We start from the raw sequence: 21,845 nt of genomic DNA, 5'->3' as shown, positions 1-21,845 counted from the left end.
GCTCTATCGCGGCCTCCGCTTGATTTAGACTTAACATAAATGGACGGTGCATACATATTCCACATAATGCATTCACGTCTCCATAGGGAAAGGACAGTGGGCCCGCCCACACAAACACACATATCCATAAGAGATGGAGCCGGGGGCGTGTCAGCGTGCCAGAGGGAGTGATGGATGAAGGTGTATGTCTGAGGACAGCGCGGGACAACGGGGAGGGTGTCCCAGAAAGTGCGACGCCCCCTTCACCTGTCACAGATGCTCAGCAACAGCCACCACACCACAGGAAAGAGGACAGACGGAGAATTAAATGCAACAAAGAGAACTTTAAAATTAAATTAATTCAAAAAAAAAAACACCAAGATGTGTCCACAATCATCTCAACAAAGAAAAATCGGAGGCATTTCAGTCTCAGAGGATGTGGGGGTTTGATGACTGACACTTTTATAGCTCCCTCTAGTGGTCAAAGGTGAGCACAACATACTTGAACGCTTTCATCCCAGGGGTGTCAAACTCATTTTAGTTCCGGGGGCCACATACAGCACAGTTTGAACTCACATGGGCCAGACCAGTAAAATAATAGCATAATAACCTAAAAACAACAAAAATATTACTCTAACCTAATCTAATCTCTAAATCTGAGGAACAATAAGTGCAATTTCAACAATATTATGCCTCACATTTGCCACATGTGCATCACAACTTACAGATCACAGTTCGGCACACACATTTAGTCACAGGTATCTGAAAAATATAGTATTTCAATAGTTATAAAGTCATTTTAACAAATTCATCCTGTGGGCCATATTGGACACTCTGGTGGGCAGGATCTGGCCCGCCGGCCGTACGTTTGACACCCATGATCTACACTGTCACTCTTTACTGAAATTCATCAATTTTTGTTGGCATGTACTGTTTGTTTTTCTTATTGTTAGAATAGAATAGAGTAGAAAGTCTATGGGAGTGCTCATTAGTTAGAGTATTATAATTGCACAGTAAAAATATTCCAATATGCAAAATTTAATTTATAATTACCAGTGTAACACACGCTATTTTAGTATTAAATATTAAAATATTGCTTAACATGACTCCAAATCACCCTTACATCAAATATCGGGTGAGAAAAAGACCCAAATACAATTCATTCATACTGCGTATGGATTTAATTTCAAATTGAATGTGTCTGATCCCTTATATATTGATGTAATTCCATCATGTGATGATCATTAGACCAGTACAGAAGAATGGCTGCACACACTGCGATGTGCTGCTGACATCTGGTGTCTCACACTGGTATCACAGGGACACTCAGGTCTGGCTGAGTCACATAATCCCAAGGGAATTCTTCTCCCTCCTTTTCGCCTGCCGATCTTTGTGAATATAAACGAGGCTGAACAGCTGTGAGGAGTCTGTCCGCAGCTGTTCTCCACGGCGACAACAAACCTTCCTCGTCGGCCTGAAAACTGATCAGAGCGCAGCGAGAAATGACCTGATCTATTTAACGAGAGCCGTGCTACTCTTCCCGTTTAATTGTAAGATAGGTTAAATATTGGTGAAGCCTTAGCAGCAGGGACGATTGAAGTCTGAGGTAAGAAATGACGGGGCTGTGTTTCCCCCATGAGGCCACTAGAGTGAGCCATAGCTCTGAATGAGGACTCTCATTTTGTCAACATTGATTGTCAACAGCCATTAACGGCCTGATTAACCTTAAACTGTGTTGTTATTTATGTCTTATTTACTTGATCTGAGCAGAACAAGGATGTAGATAGAAAACAGGTCAGTCAATGTGTCCAAATATCATTTATTGTGTGTTCCAAAGTCTGATTTTGACTTTTTGTCAAGATTCATTTTGGAGTGTGATGACTGCCAGCATGTCAGGGGCTTCAATGATTCCACTTGAGGTCGCTCTTGTTATTATATTGTTATAATATTATATTGTATATTGTTGGTGTATTAGGACATTGCCCTAGGTGTTTTTTGGTTGTTTTATTGTTCATTTGATTGAGATAAATTGAGTGTAAACAGCACTTGTGCCTTCAAAGTTCACCTCATATAACAACAATACAGCTTTTTGTGGTTAATGATACCAAATCAAAGCCTATTATCCACTTTACTGCGTCTGCAGTGTTGTCTCTCACAGTCACAGACTCGTCCTCGGTCCACTGACGAAGCGCTGCCCTTTGACCCCTGACATTTGTTGACGTGTGCAGGCGATTCTTTGAGAGAAAGGCAAGAGCCCTTTCAAATGCAAAGCTCCACTCGGCTGGAAGAGGATGACAGAGAGAGGAACAGAGAGAGGAGACACACCCCGTCCCCTGCCACTGCCGCCCAAACACATTTTACCCAGAAAATGTGGAGCCAATATTGCTAATTGTGTGGACAAATGCTGAACCATGTCCTCTCCTCCTGGAGGAGGAGAAAAGGAAGAAGAAATAAGAGGAGGAAGAAGGCGGCAATGGATGCCCACTGCAATCAAACAACACCATTATCTCTGACTCTGTTACTGTTTTATATGATATAAGAATAATAAAATAACGTACTTCACAAAGTGCTTTGACAAAGCACCAAATGACAATATCGATAAAAACAACACATCACATAAAGGCATTTGAGAGTACAAAAGGAACACAAATAGGAGACGACGTCTCATAAAATCAAATAAATAAACAAATAAATAAATAAGTAAATAAAAAGTAATGGATAAAAAAATCCATCGCTCTTGTTTTTCGGCGCCTCAGTAAAATATTTTAATCTTCAGCTCCGAAATGGAAATAGACTCAGGGAGTGATTGAACAAATGAATTAAGAGAAAAAAAAGATAATCAGTTCATAAATAAACAGAGGAAAATAGTGTGTTATTCAATTAAATCAACGCTTGGTGTGAGACGTATTCATTATTATCATTATAAGTAAAAAAAGAGGGAAAAAGTATGGAATGAAAATACTTTGTATTCATGGATTATAACGTTTGATTGTCTGCTTTGTGCTCAGCCTCTGTTTTGCGATTCGGTTTCATCTCTGTTTTGAATTCATTACGTGAACAGCTTGGCAGTCGCACGTGAAGATTACTTTGTACACGGAAACAACCGGTTTCATCCTCTGCCCTCGCCTGGCTCACAGCCGGTTTGTTTCTCTGGGTGCATTTCCATCTCTTCTCTGTTTTCACGAGGCCTGAGAGGCTTTTTAATTATTATTATATTGCCGTAATTACGTGATGGTTTGTGCGATCAGAAAAAATCCCAGTTGCACGTCAAAGCCAGAGCATGGGGTTATTACGGTAATTTCCATTGCGTTGTTGCTGGAAACAACAAATGTCTTCATTTTAAATTGTTAATACATTATTTAACATAGTACATGAAAATAAGTTATTCTAGGGAAAAGTATAATTTTTTTGGGCCTGTTTTGGTTTGAATATATATATTAAATTTAACACGCAACAGCTGGTGTTCATTTACAACTATAGTGTTTTTTCTAAATAAAACTTATTTGTTTTTCTATTATTCTGGAAAAATGGGCAATTTTCTGGCCCTTTTATGGTTAAAATAAGCAAGAAAAAAGTCCTTTAGTCAATAAAATAAAATAAAATAAAATAAAATAAGAGAAAAGCAGTCCAAGGAACGATTGCATTGTCTTACAGGTGACATCACACGGCTCTTACACTTTTCTTTGTTGGCGAGGTAAAGCCAGCAGCTGCGGCACAAGGTCACATGATGACATCAGGTGATGATGTCACTGCAGTCAGCCCTGTGAGGTAAGTACAGTACAGTATGTCTCCCCCCCCCCTCCCCGGCACAGGGGTGAGATCAGCCCTCACACAAAGCAGCTGCTCCTCTCCCAACACCCGTGCTCTCACCTGTCTCATTTGAATGTAAAGTCATAGGAGAATATTTGTCCATGTCCAATAAATGCACACATGCCGTACATGCGACTCATTAATATTCTTTGCTGGAACTTGGAGTAACATGTAATCCCTCAGTTTGAAGAGTATGATCTCACACCGGTGTGTGAGTAACTGTGAAGATGCGTCACTGCCGTCTGCATGGCCTCGTTCTCTCCTTTGTTTGTTATTGCAGCTCTTAATCGAGCGATTTCAAAGGCCACGGCGTGTGAAGCACGTAGCCTTCGTGAACAAGAAGTAGATGGAGCTTAAAACTGTGAGTGAATATCAAAAAATATGTATCTATATCAAACTAAAACAGCAAAAAGTCCAGCAGCTTCAGTAAAATAACGAGTTTAACAGGAAGATCCAGTGGCATCGATTAGTGTAAATAACTTATGAGCCTAAACAAGACCAGAGGGAGACAGAGATGTAAACCTTAACATGACCTATTAACTCTCCCTCACACACACATACACATTATAATGGAATATAATAAAATATTTATGGCCGTCCTGGTGCTATATTGCTATTATTATCATTATTATTATTGTTGTTATGTATCACTTTCAATCATCGCAATAATACAAAAGTTCCATATAAAGTTCACAAGAGAAAATCTACATTAAAAGATGCTATTACACAATAGAATATGCATTTAAATGTGCTTCCTTTACGTTTATTTTCCATTAATGCAGTGAATTTTACATGAAAACATGAATTATTATAATGTTTATAAGCCTTAAGTGCAAACACAGGATGATAAGAAGCAAATTCTGTGATCGGTTCAATATTTTAACTGATTAAAATCAGCAAAAATAATAATAATAGTAATAATATGAAGAGGAAATGAACAAGTATAGCCTCCTTCCCCCTTAGTTTCTTTGTAAAACTGTACCTATGTTTATGCCTGGTTCTTTATTCCTAATGCTAATTATGCAAATGCAAAGTTTGGCATCTGTTCTGACGACGTTTATACACCCTGCAATAAAAAAAGAGAATACAATTGTACTCAGATTGTAGTTTTAAGATCATAATCCACCGTATATTTTGATATAATATCAAATAAGTTAGATTTCATATGGCTGCTGGTTAAACCTGTGCATCAACGGCGTATATGTGCGATAATGAGAGTCTATAATGAGGTGGTGGTCATGTAGCGTATGAGCTGCTGATTAGGAATATTAGCCTCATGCCTGTCTTACCTTGTACATGTGAACTTAATGAGGTTAAAAAAGAAGCTACAACTACGGTGAACTCACGAGCGAATTAATAAATAAATGAACGACATGCTCATTAATTGTCCTGAAGGGAATATAGCAAATGCACACGAGGAGAATTAGAAATTAGCATAATAAGAGCAGGCAGTTTAAAAATAAATAAATAAATAAATCAGATTGAAATAAAATGATAAAAAAAGAAAGAAAAGAAAAGTATTTAATTTAATTAGATGACACGTTTTACAACGAAAAGAAGTCAAGTAAGTCATTTAATTCATAAAGAAGTTAAACAGAAAGGTTTTAAAAAAAATAAGAGTGATGAAATGCAATAAAGCCATGGTTCTCAAACTGACTGTAGTACGTGTACCACCAGTGGTATGCGAGCTTCCTCTGGTGGTAAAATCAGAAATAATATCCTAATGTATAAACCAGTGTATGATCAGAGTGTGTGTAAAAAATGAAACAAATGACATAATAATAATTATTGACACCTTATGTCTCCCTCCATCTTAATCTAATCTCACTAAACCAGTGTGTGAAGTACATGTGAGGAAGAGGAGGATGATGAGAGAGCAAATGATCTTATTGGGAATAAATCTGCCTCCAGTGAGAAGTCTGTCGCTGACTTTAATCATTATTCTCATTTTCATTTGAAAAACATATAATAATGAAATTATTCCTGTTCTGTGAGAAACAAACATGTTCTGTGCAGTCTGCAGAATGAGACGTGTATAGATCAAGACAATAATTCATCTAAAATAATATTTTGACACACAGTTTGCCTTTAAAATAATCGAAAATTGCAGTAGGACCGTATTGCTATTTTGATAAAATTCAGATCAATTGTTCAACCCTATTGTTGGAGGTCTTTGGTCTTTGGTATTAAAAAGCTTAGAGAACAAAAAATATATATTTATTTACAAAAAGAGTACATCATAAATAAATAAGTGAGTTAAAAGTATAAATAAAGGTGAAATGATTTAGAAGTGTTAAAAATAAAAACAAAATGGGTAAAAAAAAAGTTGAATTCTGAGATTAAAGAAAGGGTCAAATCCTGAGATTAAAGAAAAAGTAGAATTCTGAGATTAAAGAAAGGGTCAAATCCTGAGATTAAAGAAAAAGTAGATTTCTGAGATTAAAGTCAGAATTCTGAGCACACTATTCTGAAAACTATTTATTCTTCCTGCCACACACAAACACACACACACACGCACACACGGTTTCTATGACTTCAGAGGACATTGAATTGATTTACATTAATTTCCTGGAGATTTACTCTAACCTTAACCCTAATTACTACAGACCTAATCCTAACCCTGACCCTGACCCTAACCTCAACATAACCTTACAACATGTCTTCACCTTAAAATATCGTAATTTACTTTACTTTAATTATAAGGAAGACAAGTCCCCATAATGTGACTGTGTAAACAGATTTAGGTCCCCACAACATTAGTAACACCGACACACACACATATTTCTGTACTATAGAGGTGTGAAGTGTGGCCCCCGCTGTGGGCACCCGCCTGACCCTGATTAGTGCTAATGAAGACCTGCAAGAAGTGAGTCCGTGCATGTGAGTGGGTGCGCAGAGATTAGAGCGGCTGTAATGAGACTAATTGCATGTGAAATGTGTGTATGTGTTGAGTGAACCGCGGAGAGTCTGAGCTCTGCCCACCTGTAGGAGCCGCAGCATATGTAACTGTCACAATCCCAGGTGCCACCATGAATTTTCATGCTCTCATACAAAAGTCCCCGCAGTGATTTTCAGAGTCTGCTCAAACGAGCTCGCACTCATCTCTGATCTCTAACCCGCAGGGGGAGTGGGTGTCTCTCCTCCGACTGTAAATGGACGTCCACAATTCCCAATCACTCCCCGCTAACCACACAGTCTGTTTCCATGGTGACTTGCCCTTAACCTTCTGCCAGCCTTCCCCTTTGCGTCGATCCCCTCCGCTCCTTTCCCTACTCTCGGCCTGGGAAATCAGCCTAATAAATAGTTTTATGCTAATCAGGCCGGTGAACAGCGAGTCCAACTGCCAATCTTAATACATTTATTAAAGTGCCTGAGAATGTCAGTCTCCCCTGTTGCCCTGTGGCCCCCGCCACTCTTTCTTTCCGTCTTTCTTTTTCCCCTCACTTTTCCGTCTTTGTGCTGGTCGTGTCACTGCGTCTCTGCCCGCCGGCGCTTCTGACACAGCCGCTCATCCCGAGTTTCAGTTCACGGCCTCAGCTCCGTCAGAGTGGACGGAGGATGTAAGGTCAGAGGGTTCTCTGTTCCCGGTCAAATTCATCCTCAAATCCATCCTCGGCTTTTCCTCTCAGGGAACGCGTGCTTTGTTTCCAGCTAACTTTGACTTTGCTAAAAAGTATTATCCCAAATGTACGCTACACTGCAAAGAAATCTGAATTATAAGAAAGAAAATACATGATCTGAAGTGCTTAAAACTAGAAAGAAGTGGGGGTTTTTCTGTCAGTGCAATGAGATAATTACATTTTATAAGCATACTTCAAATAAGACATTGTATCTAGGTGTTCAAAAAGTAAGAAATCCTTCAAAACTAAGAAGTTAAACCAGCATTCCAGGAACTATACAAAGTCAAATTCACTGAAAACTTGTCTGGTTTGTCACTAAGGAGACACTTATGATAGATTATCATTCAAACGCTGTGTAAAAAGTGTTATAATTATCTATAAATGTAGTGCCAGGTTTGTGAACGACTACACTTATTATGTAGAGGCGTGAGATGAAATCTGTAAGTGAGTGAAAAACTGTGAATAATTGCTTTTACAATATGTATAAATGTATAAATCTCAATTCACACATGCACATTTCTATGTATATAGTAGTTTTGCTATAATTGTATCCCATATACATTTTTATTTTGATAGTTATTGTGTGTTTTTTTTGGTTAAAGGCTTTAATGCTTTAAATTGTGAAATATATTCAATTCATTATTAAAAACAAGCAAATTAAAACGCACATGATCATATTGAACATGACCATATGACAAAAAAACAAATAAATATGGGGTAAAAAGAAAATAAACTGGTAAAATGATGTGTTTGGATTAGAAGAGAGCAGATTTTTCTACTCCTTTAGAGAAGACGCTATGATGCAGCTTTATCTACGTTTCCATGATCTGTTTCACAGGTGTGTGTGTGTGTGTGTGTCTGTGATCACAGATCCACTATCACAGAAAATCCACTGTCGTCATCCTCCATCCTCATTTACTCTTCCTCCTTTATCCGTCAAGGCTTTCCTCTCGCACTCTCCAGAGCTTCACTCTCACATCAATTTTCCCAGACACCTTTTACCACCTTCAGCCATCCGTCATTCAAAACAGTCTCTGACACCCTGGACCCATTCTTCAGCTTTCTCATCGCCCCTGCTGTCTGTCCACGTCAGTATCACTCTTTCCGTTGACACTTCGCGGGAGGATCGGTGACCCTCTTCTGAGGTTGAGTTTTGGATGAGCAGCATAAGATGTACTACCTGTCCAATGGACATTCATTTCAAGATGAAGGTCATCTTTGATGAACCTATGTTATGACTATAGCAAACACACTTAATGAGCACTTTATTTAGGAGCACCTTTAAAATACGGGAAAGGTCCTTCCTTGACTGCCTCATTTCCTCATTTCTTTGATTGTGGAGGTCCATGAGGTTCATTGGACTCACTCGGTACATTTACATGCACAGTTTAATCGAGCTAAGGCCGTAGTCCGACTAAGACGCTGCATCTCTCTGTGAGCTAGCACGTATTGAATTAGTTTCCTGTAGACCTTTTACTTCACGTAAAAAAACAAACGGCAAACACCGAGATGGATCTTGCTGTGGTTCTGTATGTTTTTCTAACCTGCTGTTCATGTTAATCGTGACACAAGTTAGATAGAGCACGGCTCTTGCGATTACAGTGTTTTCCGAAGAAAGACGCTGTCGCCTCATGGTTTCCAACACGAGTACTGCCGTTCATATGTGGTCTCCTTCTACTTCCAGTTCAAAGACCGTGGAGGAAACTTCCGACTCCAGTCTGACTAAGATTATACATGCAGGAGTAATCGGACTAAGACTGGACTAGATTTTAATCAGACTAACCATGTTTACACGACATTAAGAAAACCAAATCTGACCTTTAACATGCATTTGAAGGCACTGACTGTCACCTTCGTGAAACAACTTTGAGACTTCTACTTTATCACTGGGAGTTTATATCACAAGAGGGTAAACTGTGGCCAATCACCCAATCAATATTTGAATTACACCGTGAAAGTGCTTCATAGAAGCCGCATGGGCCAAAAATAGGATAAAAAAAACAAAAAACAAAATATAAAATGCTGAAAATGAAGTGCCATAGAATAGATTACAGAACTATATGCAAAAATAAATAATTGACTAGTCGTAATATTAGGGATGGGACGATACCACAGAAACCTGCACTGTTGATAAAGGGCAGATTGACTCGTTGGATTCATACTGTTTACATTACCGATTCTAAAATCTGCAGCTTCAAAAAAGTAAGAAGAAGAAACAGAGATTCATCCGACATGTAGCCAGGCTACATGTCAGTGGGTCTACATCAACAGCAGGGGTTTTTATTAAAGTGTGCCGTGAGTGCACAGATGTTCTTATCACTTAAGCAGCAAGCTTATTATCCTACAGATTTCTTTCTTTCTTTTTCCCGTCTTTACTTTTCATTAGTTTTTGTTTGGGCTGACACAGCAGCGGTGTGTTTGTTCTCTCCATGTGCTCCCTGTCACAAAGTTAGATTGAATAAAACCTAATCAAAGTGACATTTACTTTACATTGTGCAGCTATTTTAATTAACCGCCCCAAGTCAAATTGTCACATCTCATGCGGAGATCCGGGATAACGCGAGGCAGCGGTACAAAATGTCAGAATTTAAATATTTGACAAACGTACGTTTTTAATTTGTTACATTGCGTTGATATGTGGGCAATTAAAAGTTAACTTTAGTCCATCTGAAGAAGAAAGTGTGTGTGGGTGGAGATATTTATATCTTTATAGGTCCAAAAAATGTACAAACCTATCTTTGTGGGGACATTTTGACTGGTCACTTACAGTAGTTCTTATGGTTAAAGGGTTGTTTCCCCCATTTGTCTTCACTTGGTCAAATGAAGAATACACTTAAAATCATTATGATGCTACTTTAATTGATTTCATTTTTCACATCTTTTACTCACTTGCTGTAATTGACAGAAACACATTGAAGAGCAGAGCGAGGCTTTTATTTTCTTTGAAGGGAAGTGACTTTGACGTCGACTTTTTCATTAAATTTTTTTTCAGTCCTCTATTGTTGTGGGAATGAGACGTGTATCTCAGATCACTGTCTGATGAGCAAATAAAACATGTATGTAAAATTAGTAAAAAAAAACTATATTTTTTGGGTGAAATGACCCTTTAAGGTTAGGGTAAGGGACTAGGGAGTGTATTATATATACAGTATATACAGTGTCCTCACTAAGATAGAAAAACAAGTTTGCGTATATGTGTGTGTGTGGCTTTTTCAATATATGAGAATGGATATTATTGGTAAATTAGTGTTTACTTTGCCCAGTAATTGATGCAGGTGCGGTTCTGTGGCACACACACACACAGGTTTGTGCAGCTATTCTTCTTAGGACACAGCCTAAACAAAGCCTTATCCCTGACCTGAACCTGACCTCCCCATAATCCAGAATCTTAGCCCTAAACTTCACCTGTAACGCAAAAATGAGGTCCTGCCTTAATTAGGACCAGATTGTGGTCTCCATGACAACGACACACAAACCCATTTTGCCGGAAAAGGTCCTTAAGAGGTACCAAATACATGCACGGCACACACTTAAAATATCAGCTAATTAATCAACATTGGCATGTGGTATGACAGATTCAGCGGAGCATAAACTGAGACCATGTGTCAAATCATAATGAACTAATCATACAGTGGATGAGTTACCGCTTCAGGACACTGAATATCATTTCTGTATTCATCCAGCGTGGAATGAATCAATGTATGGATTCGGCGCGAGAGCGGCAGCTAAAGAGCAGTCATTCTTCTGGTTTTTAATTCATTTACTGTAGAATCAATTTATTCACAGTTCATTTTATTTCCCATGGAGATGTTGCCAAAACAAGAATCTGTACTTGGACGCAGAGGAGATTCATATTTCATGGCCACATTTTGGCTGCACAAATACAGTCCGAGCTCAGCAAAAAAAACAAAAAATGACAGGGCTAAATTAAAACGGGGGTCAAAAATGTTTAAGAGTCTGAAGTGAAATGAAAGCACTACATTTGTTTTCGAGCTTTGTGGAGTGAATTATGCACAGCACGGACATCTGTGCATATTCACACACACAACGAGCTGAAAACGCTCTATGTGGCAGGAGGACGAACATATTATGGCGTAAAATACAAAGCCGCAATGTGTGAGCCGCACTGCTCACGCTACTGTTTTCATATTTTTTGTATTCATGGGCATGCATGACCAATAGTGTTGACACTGTCACTGCCTGTTTCTTTCCCCCACAAATGGATTTAAAAGGTAATTGGCAGCGGAATTGGGATGTGAGATGGATTTTAGAGACAGCTATATGTGTTACAGTGTGTGTGTGGATTCTTGTATCTGTGGCTTTGCGAGGACCAGAAATCGTATAAAACCCTACGGAGTGAGGACATTTTGGCTGGTCCTCACTTTTTTGAGGAGTTAAGACCTGGTTTTAGTGTTACGATTAGAATTGGGTTTAGGTTAGGGCACTGGTTATCAATTATTTTCTGTTACGCCCCCCCCTAGAGGACAGAGATTTATTCATATTTGATTTGATTGAATAACAACTACAATCCGTTTCTCTAATCTGCATTTTCTGTCTGCACTAGTTTAATCTGCACTGTCTGGCGATTAAACTAAATATTAAATACAAGAAACAGGTAATACCCCTTAGGATGAAGTTACAATGCCGTTTTTGGTAAGTAAGACGGAACCTTTAACTTAATTAACTTAAATTAACCTTACACAAATAAGTAATATTGAGATCATGAGTTAAATAATAATCGGCCATTGACGATGATTAAAAAATGGCAAAATCTTTCAAATCAAATTTTAAAATGGTTTTCCCCTCGTAATTTGATTTATGAATATAAATTATTAATATTCTATCTAATATCTATTTTATAAAGAAATTGCTCTAGTTTATTCAATATTAAGAACCCCGTCGTTGACCCGAATATCTCTATCCGTCTCAAACGTACAGTAAGTCTCCATTAATGCAATAATAATGTGCTGCGGCGACATTTCTGACACCCATTCATGACTAATCACGCGGGACTGGAATAACAATAGAGGGCAGCAGGGGCAGCTGTGAGCAACAAAGACAATGTGTCACCACGCTCAATAAACTCAGGGGCAGCTACGACTCACTTCAGATACTGTGAGGATGGATGAAGGGATGGAGGGACGGAGGGAGGGAGGGAGGGGTTGACCCACTACTGCGGGGGTTGTAGTCGGGTTAAGGGTTACGACCTCTCTGGGTGACCCTCGAGTCATCGGCACACTTAACCCCTCATTTTGAGTGACCCCCTCCTCGTGTGCGAGCTTCAGATGATTGATACTGACGGCCTCTTTATATACTGAAGTTCTCAGTTGGGAAAGGGTTCATTAAAGGAGACATTGATTCTTTTTTTTTGTGTCCCGATTTGGTTTATTTAAACAATACATGTGTTCAGACCATTAACTTGCTGAATCCTACATCCCACATGCAGAGTGAAGTAAATGACTGATTTATCAGATGGGTTAACGTTACATTTTGTTGAGTTTAGCATATTGGAAATATGTTCAGGACACTATTTACTGTGTTTACAAAGTAGACCGAGTCACACTACCACATGAGATACCATTAAAATATTCATACGCTAACATACGGACGGAAACTTAAAAGATATGAATCCCCTGTAACATAGAATAAGCAATAATAGAACGGTTAAACTGCAGCTTTTGTGATTTGCTCATGGCAAACGTCTCCAGTTGAAAAAAACGCAAGTACAAGTTTAAAAGTTGTACTTGCCTGGACACGTATAGTCTCAACTTTGTGATTATTTCACGAGCTTCCACGGAACTCATTTATAGAGCGAGGCATAAAAATGCTGATACAATGGCCGGGTTTTTATTTTTATGTAAAATGAGTTGCAGACACAGGCGCCCTGTCAGCTTTTCCATTATCGCAAACTAAAACAGTCCCATCTCCGAAGAGAAAGGGACATAACGCTCATTCATTTATTTATTCCTGTAAATCTGTGAACAGCATGCCACCCCCCCCGGAACAAACCCGCATTATCATACTCTCATCTCCCTCCACACTTTGTGAAATTGAATGAAAGCCACACAGACAATTATACGACGTCCAGGAAGTTATCATCGGCCCCCTAATCCATACCTAACACTAATCTTCAGCCACACATTGCACCTGACGTGTAAATCTAACCACCGTCTTGGATCTTATCATCGTTCCAATCTGGTCGTGGTCATCACCTGAGGAAGCTGTCCAAGCTTCTATTAGCATATGCAGAATGATTTTTCTGCTTACAAAGTAGCTTCACTTGCCCTCTCACACTAGCTCTCCTTCTCCTTCTCTCCTCCTCCTCCTTCAGTGTCCATTTTCACTAAACCTCATTACCATTTCCACTTGGTTATGTACATAATTCTGCATATTATCCCAGACATAGGGGGCTAATAGACGCCACTGCACCAAAAAAAAAGGTCTATCTGATAAAGTCAGACGAACAAACTAACTTTTTGGTTCTCTATTTGTTTCTTCTGTCTCTATATTCACCAAAAAACAAAAAAAAAACACTCGGTCCAGGTTCATCCAAACCCACTGATCATTTACTGCCTCACAGAACTCTCGGCCAGCGTTTCTTTCAACAGTCAGCCCATGCCGCCGCTAAAGATTGAGGCTTCAGAGTGAAAGCGTGTGGACGATGAGATGCCGCGGTCCGCCCGCGTTTGATGGAAAGCCCGACAAGGAGGCTCAAGCTGATAGCAGCCGAGAACACGCTGAGATGATCTGTCTGTAATTGGGCGCCCAGCTTGACTGCTGAGGTGACTCTGAGCCGCCGAGCACCGCCTGATGTTCCTCATCCTCCAACCGAGAGAAGAGAGCGAGGAGGGAGGGTTCTTACGGGGCAGGATGGGAGGAACAGATGGAGGTATAATGTGGAGGAGCACATGAAAGGTGGAGAAGAAGAAGGGGAGGGGGATATGTATGTAGATCTTTCATCAACAAGCAGCTGCCACACACATAATGCTTACTGTACGTTCAGAATGCATTCGCTCGATTTATCTTTTTCAGGTGATGTTTTATCCCCACAGTGTGAGGATAAACACAATCCTGTTTATGTCACAGCTGTGCCCATAAATCAAAGGGGAATTGAAAGAAAAATTGAAGCGAGGCCTATAGTGAAAGTGGGCAAATATAGAGTGAGATGGAAGAGGAGGTGAAAGGAACGGAGGATGAGCGATGGAGGGGTGGGAGAGATAAAAGCAGACGAGGTGGTGCACAGGTGATGAAGAAGAGGGTGGAGCAGATTCCTGAAAGCTTTATCCGAATGGTGAATATATATTTTTTTACCCATTTTAACTTCTAACCTTCACTTCAATTGTAAGAACAGGTCAGACTCAAGGGTCAACCCACCATTGATTTGAGAAGTCCTGTTTTGAAGCCTTGAAGTGATTCACAGACCATCTATCACAACAAGAGAGGACTACAGGTGTCGCGTTTATATATCGAAATGCAGATATCTGTTAAAAATATACAGTCTAGAGGTGAATCAGACTCTGAAGTTGTTACATGTGATCAGGCAGAGAGCACAGCTTGGACTTAGGGACATTTGACTGAATATCTTAGAAGGAATAGTTTGTCAAGTACTTTTTGCTCCAACTTGAAACTGACAGCCATGGTAAGGACCGCCTCTTGTAAAGTTCTGACCCTGTGGGATATTTGAAAAAAAAGTTCTTTCTATGATTCCAGTGTGTGTCTGACATAGTACTTACATACTTGTCTTCTTACAGTGGCTCTTCCAACTAAGTCTCAAAGAAAGAATCATTTCTAATCTCATTTAAGTCAACTGATGCTCTGCTCGTGTGTTAAGGACCATTTTATGCCGACAGTTTACACCAGAGTTGTGTAACCATGCCGAGGCTGTCAGTTTAGCTCGGAAAAACACCCCAGCTGAACAAGTACTTGTGATGGTGGCAGTCAAACAGACGCCAGTGCAGCACACCTCACTGCATTACAGTGGACGAACGTGAACTCCACTTCACTATTCATTCAAATCGTCTCTGATAACTAAAATATTTTCGCCAAATAACGCTCCGCGGGGCAGCAGAGCGTTGCCAGGCGTGCGTGTACGTGTGTGTGTGTGAAAAGTCCCGACCCCCGCCTGCCAGAATAATGGCTGCGCTTTGGGCTGGGCGCCAACAGTGTGTGGAGATCAGAACCCTCCACGCCCTGCCCTTACTATGGTCTGTCTGGCCAGCCACCGCTGAGCCCTCGCCAGTCATCACACATTCCCTTTCTAGTGCACTACAAAGTCCCCAGCTGCGGCCACACCGCCAACATCAGCAGCCGCTCGCCGAGAAAGGTCACGTCTAATGATGCGGACGTCGAGCGTTGACGGGAAGTGCAGCGTCCAGAGGAGGGTCGGCGTTTGTTTCTGTGGTGTTTCACCTTTTGTTTTCACACACACACACACACATTCCTACAGCCTCTGTAAACAGCGCCACACATTATTCACACACTGACAGCAATTCAGGGCTCGGTGTTTTGCCCAAGGACACTTCAGTATGCAGACCGGAGGAACCGACCTTCTGGTTAGTGGACGACCCGCTCTACCTCCTGAGCCACAGCTACCGTTGTTGGCAGAGTGAAGCCGAGGTGAGACAACTGTTGGTTTCCCTGAGCTCGACTCACTCTATGAATAAACATGTAAAAAAAAAAAAGAATCTATTAATAATGCATTTCTATGAGCCAGACATGGCCAGTGAATAAATGTGTGGAATACAGTAACAATAATGGAGTGGATGTAGTGAATGGTTACATTTTATCCTCTGTTTTATTGATATCACGTTCCATATCTGATTTCCTCCTTTCTAAATTTGACTCATCAGACAACTGTAGATGGCTAACCTGAACCGGAGTCAGATAGTTAGGAAACCTCAGTTAACGGACAAGTATGAGAGATAAAATAGAGAATTATTTGTTGTTTTTTTGGGTCATTTTGTCTCTTGTCAGTCAGACATGAAACAGAGTGAGAGATGAGGTTAGAGTCGTGAAGTGGTGACCCACACACCCTGAACTCTCAGTATCGACTGCAAATCAAAAAAGTAAAACATCATCAGAGAACAGTCACGCCTCGTAAAAGAAGGATTTTCGCTGCATTCAGCTGTACTGCAAGCGCCTAATCCTCACATCTGCTGTGCTGTGTGTGTGAAAAAAAAGAGAAAGAAAATAATGAGCTGTTCTTTTGAACAACTTTTTTGATGTTGTTTTTATACTGTGTAGATGAAACACAGAGGAACACATTCACTAAATCCACTGTGCAATGACAATGACAATGACAATGGGGAAAAAGAACCCTCGTACAGGTGCTGACTCGGTCCACACCGCCTCACGCAGTCAGCTCACGGTTTCCGTGTGAAGGAAGTTTAACCCTCCCCTCAGAACTCCTGGTGAGCTTCATGGCACCACGCTGACCGCCTTCCCTCTGTAGTTTTCCAGAGCCTCCTTTTTGAATTCAGAGCGTGCAAATTGAACGGGCTTCGACTTTGCGAAATGCTGATTTGCGGCGATAAAGATTCTGCAGGCGGCTCCGCTTCAGACCTTGTACAAATAAAGTCAGTTGTGGCCGATGTGTATGGGGGATATGCTTTCATGGGATTTGCATATTGAAATATTTTTGGATTAATTAGCAAGTAAAATGCGCACACACACAGAGAATAGACACACACTGGCTTAATGCCCCCCCCCCCCGCAGATTTATAGTGAGCAGAGCAAAGGGGAGCCTTCTTGACCTCAATGAAGGGACAAATGGCTGCATTAGTGCCCATAAATTACAATACACACACGCACACAATCACGGTGCAGCAGCAGACGTCGTCTGCACCGGTCGCATAAATGCACAGATGCCTATGTATATGTGCACACACACACACACACAGCATATGACAACACAATAGTATACACAACAACAGTGAGAAACATGTGCTTATGATACGATTCTGCTTTAATGTATTCCCAAAAAAAAAACCTAAGCTGAGGCTTATATTGATTACAATGTAACCACACTAATGAGGACTTTTACATCTTTATAGCAGATTTGGGGGAGGATTTAGTCGATGCGCGCTGGCCTTTCATTAAAAATTTCCATATCGATTCACAAGTCAAACAAGCCCTTAAAGGTTTTTTTTTTTTTTTTGTTTTTTTTTACCTGTTCCCGAAAGAGTGCCTGTCTAAACACAGAGATTATGAACGTCACAGAAGTTGTCCCGGCGCACAGATAAGACGACGTGTGGATGGAAAGGGGAATTGAAGCAGTTCAGAGGAAGGTTCTCTGTGTTTTTGTCCACACGAAGCATTCTTCAAGCCGTTGAATGAAGCCGTTTGGACTTCAGCGGCCCAAGAATCGACCGACCACTCGATAAACAAACTTGTCTGTCAGGTGTAATCAGGTAATGGTTAGACTCCACGCCTCCATCGTGGGACTTGAAAAATCCCAAAACAAAACGTCAATAGAGAAAACAGGCAAGGTGCGATAACGTGGGCAGGAAAAAAGAGTGTGTGAGCGAGTGAAAGAACTAATAGATAAACTTGCCAGTCCCCAGCACTGCACTGTTGTGTTTGAGTGAATTGTCCATTATTTGCCAAATTGGTTATCGGCCCGCGATGCATTGATTTTCCCATTGAGCCTCCCTCTGAGCTCCGGGTCAACCCACACAAGCTGTCCGCCCACCGCTTTGCTATCGAGCTCCTCGCCTGGATACCCATGGCTTGACCAGCAGAGCTCATCCCACCCACGCCCTGCCCCATGAAGCAGGCACACAATGGCTGGAAAAATACATCTCTATCATGGCCAAAGATAATAAATAATACGCGGGGAATATCAATCTAAAATCTGGGCAAGGACCACAAAGGGACGTTTTGTTGTGAGTGAAATTGCTAGTTATACTTTTTTTTCTGTGAGGAAACAGTGACATCGATTTCCTGAGCAGATGGGAATTTAGATATCAGTGTTTGGCTTTCATTCTCTCCATGTGGTTGATCTATATCCTTCACACCTCCCTCCACAATGGAAACACCTTGTGTACTTTATCTCAACGATCACTAACTAGTCGATCTATTACACACCGCTCTCTCATTTGAACTCCATGAATGCATCACATAAAGATTGTGGCGGGGGAGAATGTGTCCATGGGAGCTCTGGGTGGAAAGATCCCACAGAATATGAAGGCAGATGCACGCGAGGCACGTCTGCCTATCAGTGATGCTCAGCGGCAGATAGATTCCTCTCAAATGGATTCATTGTTCCTCCTCTCGCGTCACACGCTCGCTTTCTCATCGGGGGCCGCTATAGATCTCGGGAGTGCGCACCGCTCTCAATCTACACTCCATTAGAGCGCGTGGATGGAAAGGGATAGAAGTGTGCGGCCGTCGAATGTGGAGCTATAAACTCGGCATTACCAATACGGCCAGCAGCGCTGCTGCTTAAAGATGGGTTATTGGGATGGTGGTGGTGGGGATGGGGATGGGGCATAGAGGGGAATCTAACTTTCTCACACTAGTGTTCACTCATCAAAAGGCAAAGCTTGCTCCCCCTCTGTGACAAAACACACACAGATTATCTGCACACACTCACAGAGGGGAGACACACATCCTCAGGCTTAAAATTGAAACAGCTGGATATTAAATACACAGAAAGAAAGAAGGAAGGAAGGAAGAAAGGAAGAGGACCAGAGTCTGGTTCTAATGATGCAGAACCTCATATCTGAGGCTCTGGCCAAAGTTAGAGGTAAGATTTGAATTGTGGTTAGGTCAAGGTTAGGGTTACAGGTCAGGTTCCAAATGAAGAAGTAAGTCAATGCAAACTTCTATGTGTGTGTGTGTGTGTGTGAATGTCATTGGTATGGTATGGTGGTCTTTTGACTTAACTTCACCCTATTCAAACACACACATATGCAGACACAATTACTTAAACACACGTGTATGCATACACGGCCCCTGCCATCAGAGCCGCTCACAGCGGGTACATTTCATGACATCCTCATCGTAAACCTGCGCCGACACGCAATTAAACCACACTTCCTTCCACTGCGGCCATTAAAAAAAAACAACAACAACAACACAGCGTTTGTGAATTCCACTTGGAGAACAGCAGAGAGGCAGGTGCTGCGAGACCGAGTCTCATCACTGACACGGCGGACGAGAGACTAAGAAGGCTATAGCGGCTAAAAGTTAAGGAGATGTGACAGCTCCGCTCCATCATGCCTGACAGCAGACAGCTTCATTTACCGGCGTGAGCAGACTGCCGGCTCATGCCTCTGCAAAACCGAGCGTGTTATTGGGTGAGGCTTTCTCTCGCTCGCTCTCTCTTCGTCTCTCTCCTTTTCTCACTCTTGCTCTGTCAAATTTCACTCACAGCCCACAAAACACTCTGTCAGGAGTGCGATCCATCATCCCAGATCATCTGCTGCTGACCCGTTCCATTTTCAGAGGGACAGACATGTTAATATTTAACCTCTAAACATCTGGAGCGTTAATCCAAGATGGGCTTTTACTGTGGCAAAGCTGTACAGTATATTGATACACGGGCAACATAATTTCGTGGACACCCATTATGCATGCTCCATCGGATAGAGGCTGTGACGATTATTCGATTATTCCGTTATTAAATGTGAATCGTTTGTGGTTTCTTTGCTCCATTTAGCAAAGAAATCATTAAGACTGAATTATCTTTGGCTTGTGGACAAAACTAAACAAGACATTCAAGGAACCTCATCAATTCCAGGTTTTCTGACATTTTCTGACCTTTTTGGACCAAACAAGAAAGTAATGGACAAATCGTTCATTGCAGCCCTACATCTGATCTTAATTTGGATTAAAAACCATGCAACTCTTGAGAGACTTACTCTCCTGACAATTCCAATTCCACTTTTCCCACACTTTCCTCCCTCCAAGGCTCTGTATTTATAACTTGACATTATCATCACAAAAGAAGAAGAAGGAAGTATTTTCAGGAAAAAAAACAAAAACATGGTGGTTCTCGTGGACCTCACAGAGTGTCAGGAAAAGAGGGCAAGAGAGAGAGAGGAGAGTCTTACCGTTGGAGCCGCTGAAGTTTCCCCAGTCGAGCAGGGAGCTATTGAAGGAGGGCAGTGACACGTTGAAGAACGGATCGGTGCCGTTGGACGGGCCTCGCATCGTGTCGCTGAACAGGTTCATCTGCAGCAGGGTCTTTATCAGATAGCGCAGCATCTTGCCCCCAACACAGGGACGTGCACTCCCAGTCCACTGAAGGGTATCACAGTCCTTTACTCTCTCTTTAAAGTGTGAGTCCGTCCACCGACGACCGCCCTTTACTTCCCTCGCGTGGTGCAGAGATGAAGTGAGAAGTGTCTTTATGATCCCAAACTGAATTCACTCTGCAAGAAAACGGAGCAAAGTAGAGGAAAAAGAAAGAAAGAAAGAAAGAAAACAAAGTTGAGATGATGAATTGGTTGCTGATGTCACAGAGTGAGTTGATGGGGGCCCCCCCAGCTGTGAATGAATCCCTCTGGTTCCTCCCCAGCATCGGATTGTGCCCGTCTTCCCTGCTCCTTTTGTTCTGCGATCACATAACTTCACACGCTGTCTGCCACAACACAAACACCACTGCCGCTCGCCAGTGTAAAAGAATCCAGCAACGTAATGATGACCCTTTCGGATTTGCTGCGCTCCTCTCTCCAACCCCTCCCTCTTGGCTCCTCCTGTGTCCCTCCCTCCGCTGCTCTCCCCCTCCTCCTCCTCCCTCTCTCTCTCTTTCTGACTCCGTGATGGACTCCCGGGAGGTCCAGAGGGGAGAGAGAGAGCAGGTGCTGTTGGCAATAAATGTTTAATTATTAGATTAATAATGATCCCGGGAGGCTCTACATCAGGGTGGCGGCGAATAAACTTACTGTCACCGCTTTTACCCCAAACAACACACACACACCTGCATATGGGTCACCCCATATGCATAAATGCATGCGTACAGTATGTGTTAGACAAACAAACATGTGGACAAGCCCAACTCCTGCTGCTTCATGTGTCACTGTGTTTGTTTTTCCACTTCGACGTGCCAATATCTTTATGAAAATGCTCAGGAGTGCATGAAACAAACACCTCTACAACAGAATCCAACCACTGCTAGAGCCAAATTATTCTAACAGTGAAGGATGTGCCTGATTTCATTTGAAACTACATTCAATGATGTGTTTTATTTTCCTCTTTTAAGGCAAACACAGCCTTACTTTTAAGATTTTAAGATAAGCGACGTGAAACAAATGCATTGTCAATTAGATGCACATGATAAAGTCATAAAGCTTTAGAGCAGCGCCTGCATTATTCATCAATATTCATCAAAGCTCGGGTTGTTTTGTAAATGTTTTGCTCCTAAAAACTGGAATATGAGCTGTACCAAAACAGCCATAACAACTATCATAATTTTATATAGCTCCTTCAAGG

At 41.4% G+C, this 21,845-nt stretch overlaps 1 protein-coding gene across 4 annotated transcripts in view; it reads right to left on the bottom strand.

Annotated features, from left to right (window-relative positions):
* The window catches only part of robo3 (roundabout, axon guidance receptor, homolog 3 (Drosophila)), a 156,947-nt gene extending 135,922 nt beyond the window's left edge, over positions 1–21,025 (bottom strand). For all 4 annotated transcript variants that reach the window (XM_044041876.1, XM_044041877.1, XM_044041878.1 and 1 more), the window contains exon 1: positions 20,465–21,025. In XM_044041876.1, coding sequence (XP_043897811.1) covers positions 20,465–20,618 — 154 coding nt within the window. In that variant the 5' untranslated portion in view covers positions 20,619–21,025. The remainder of the gene's footprint in view (positions 1–20,464) is intronic.
* Between the last annotated feature and the right edge of the window lie 820 nt (positions 21,026–21,845).

This window comes from Solea senegalensis, linkage group LG13, assembly GCF_019176455.1.
Source record: "Solea senegalensis isolate Sse05_10M linkage group LG13, IFAPA_SoseM_1, whole genome shotgun sequence".
NCBI classification, from domain to species: Eukaryota; Metazoa; Chordata; class Actinopteri; order Pleuronectiformes; family Soleidae; genus Solea; species Solea senegalensis.
The sequence above is the reverse complement of the archived record's forward strand: the minus strand, read 5'-3'. Positions and strand labels throughout refer to the sequence as shown.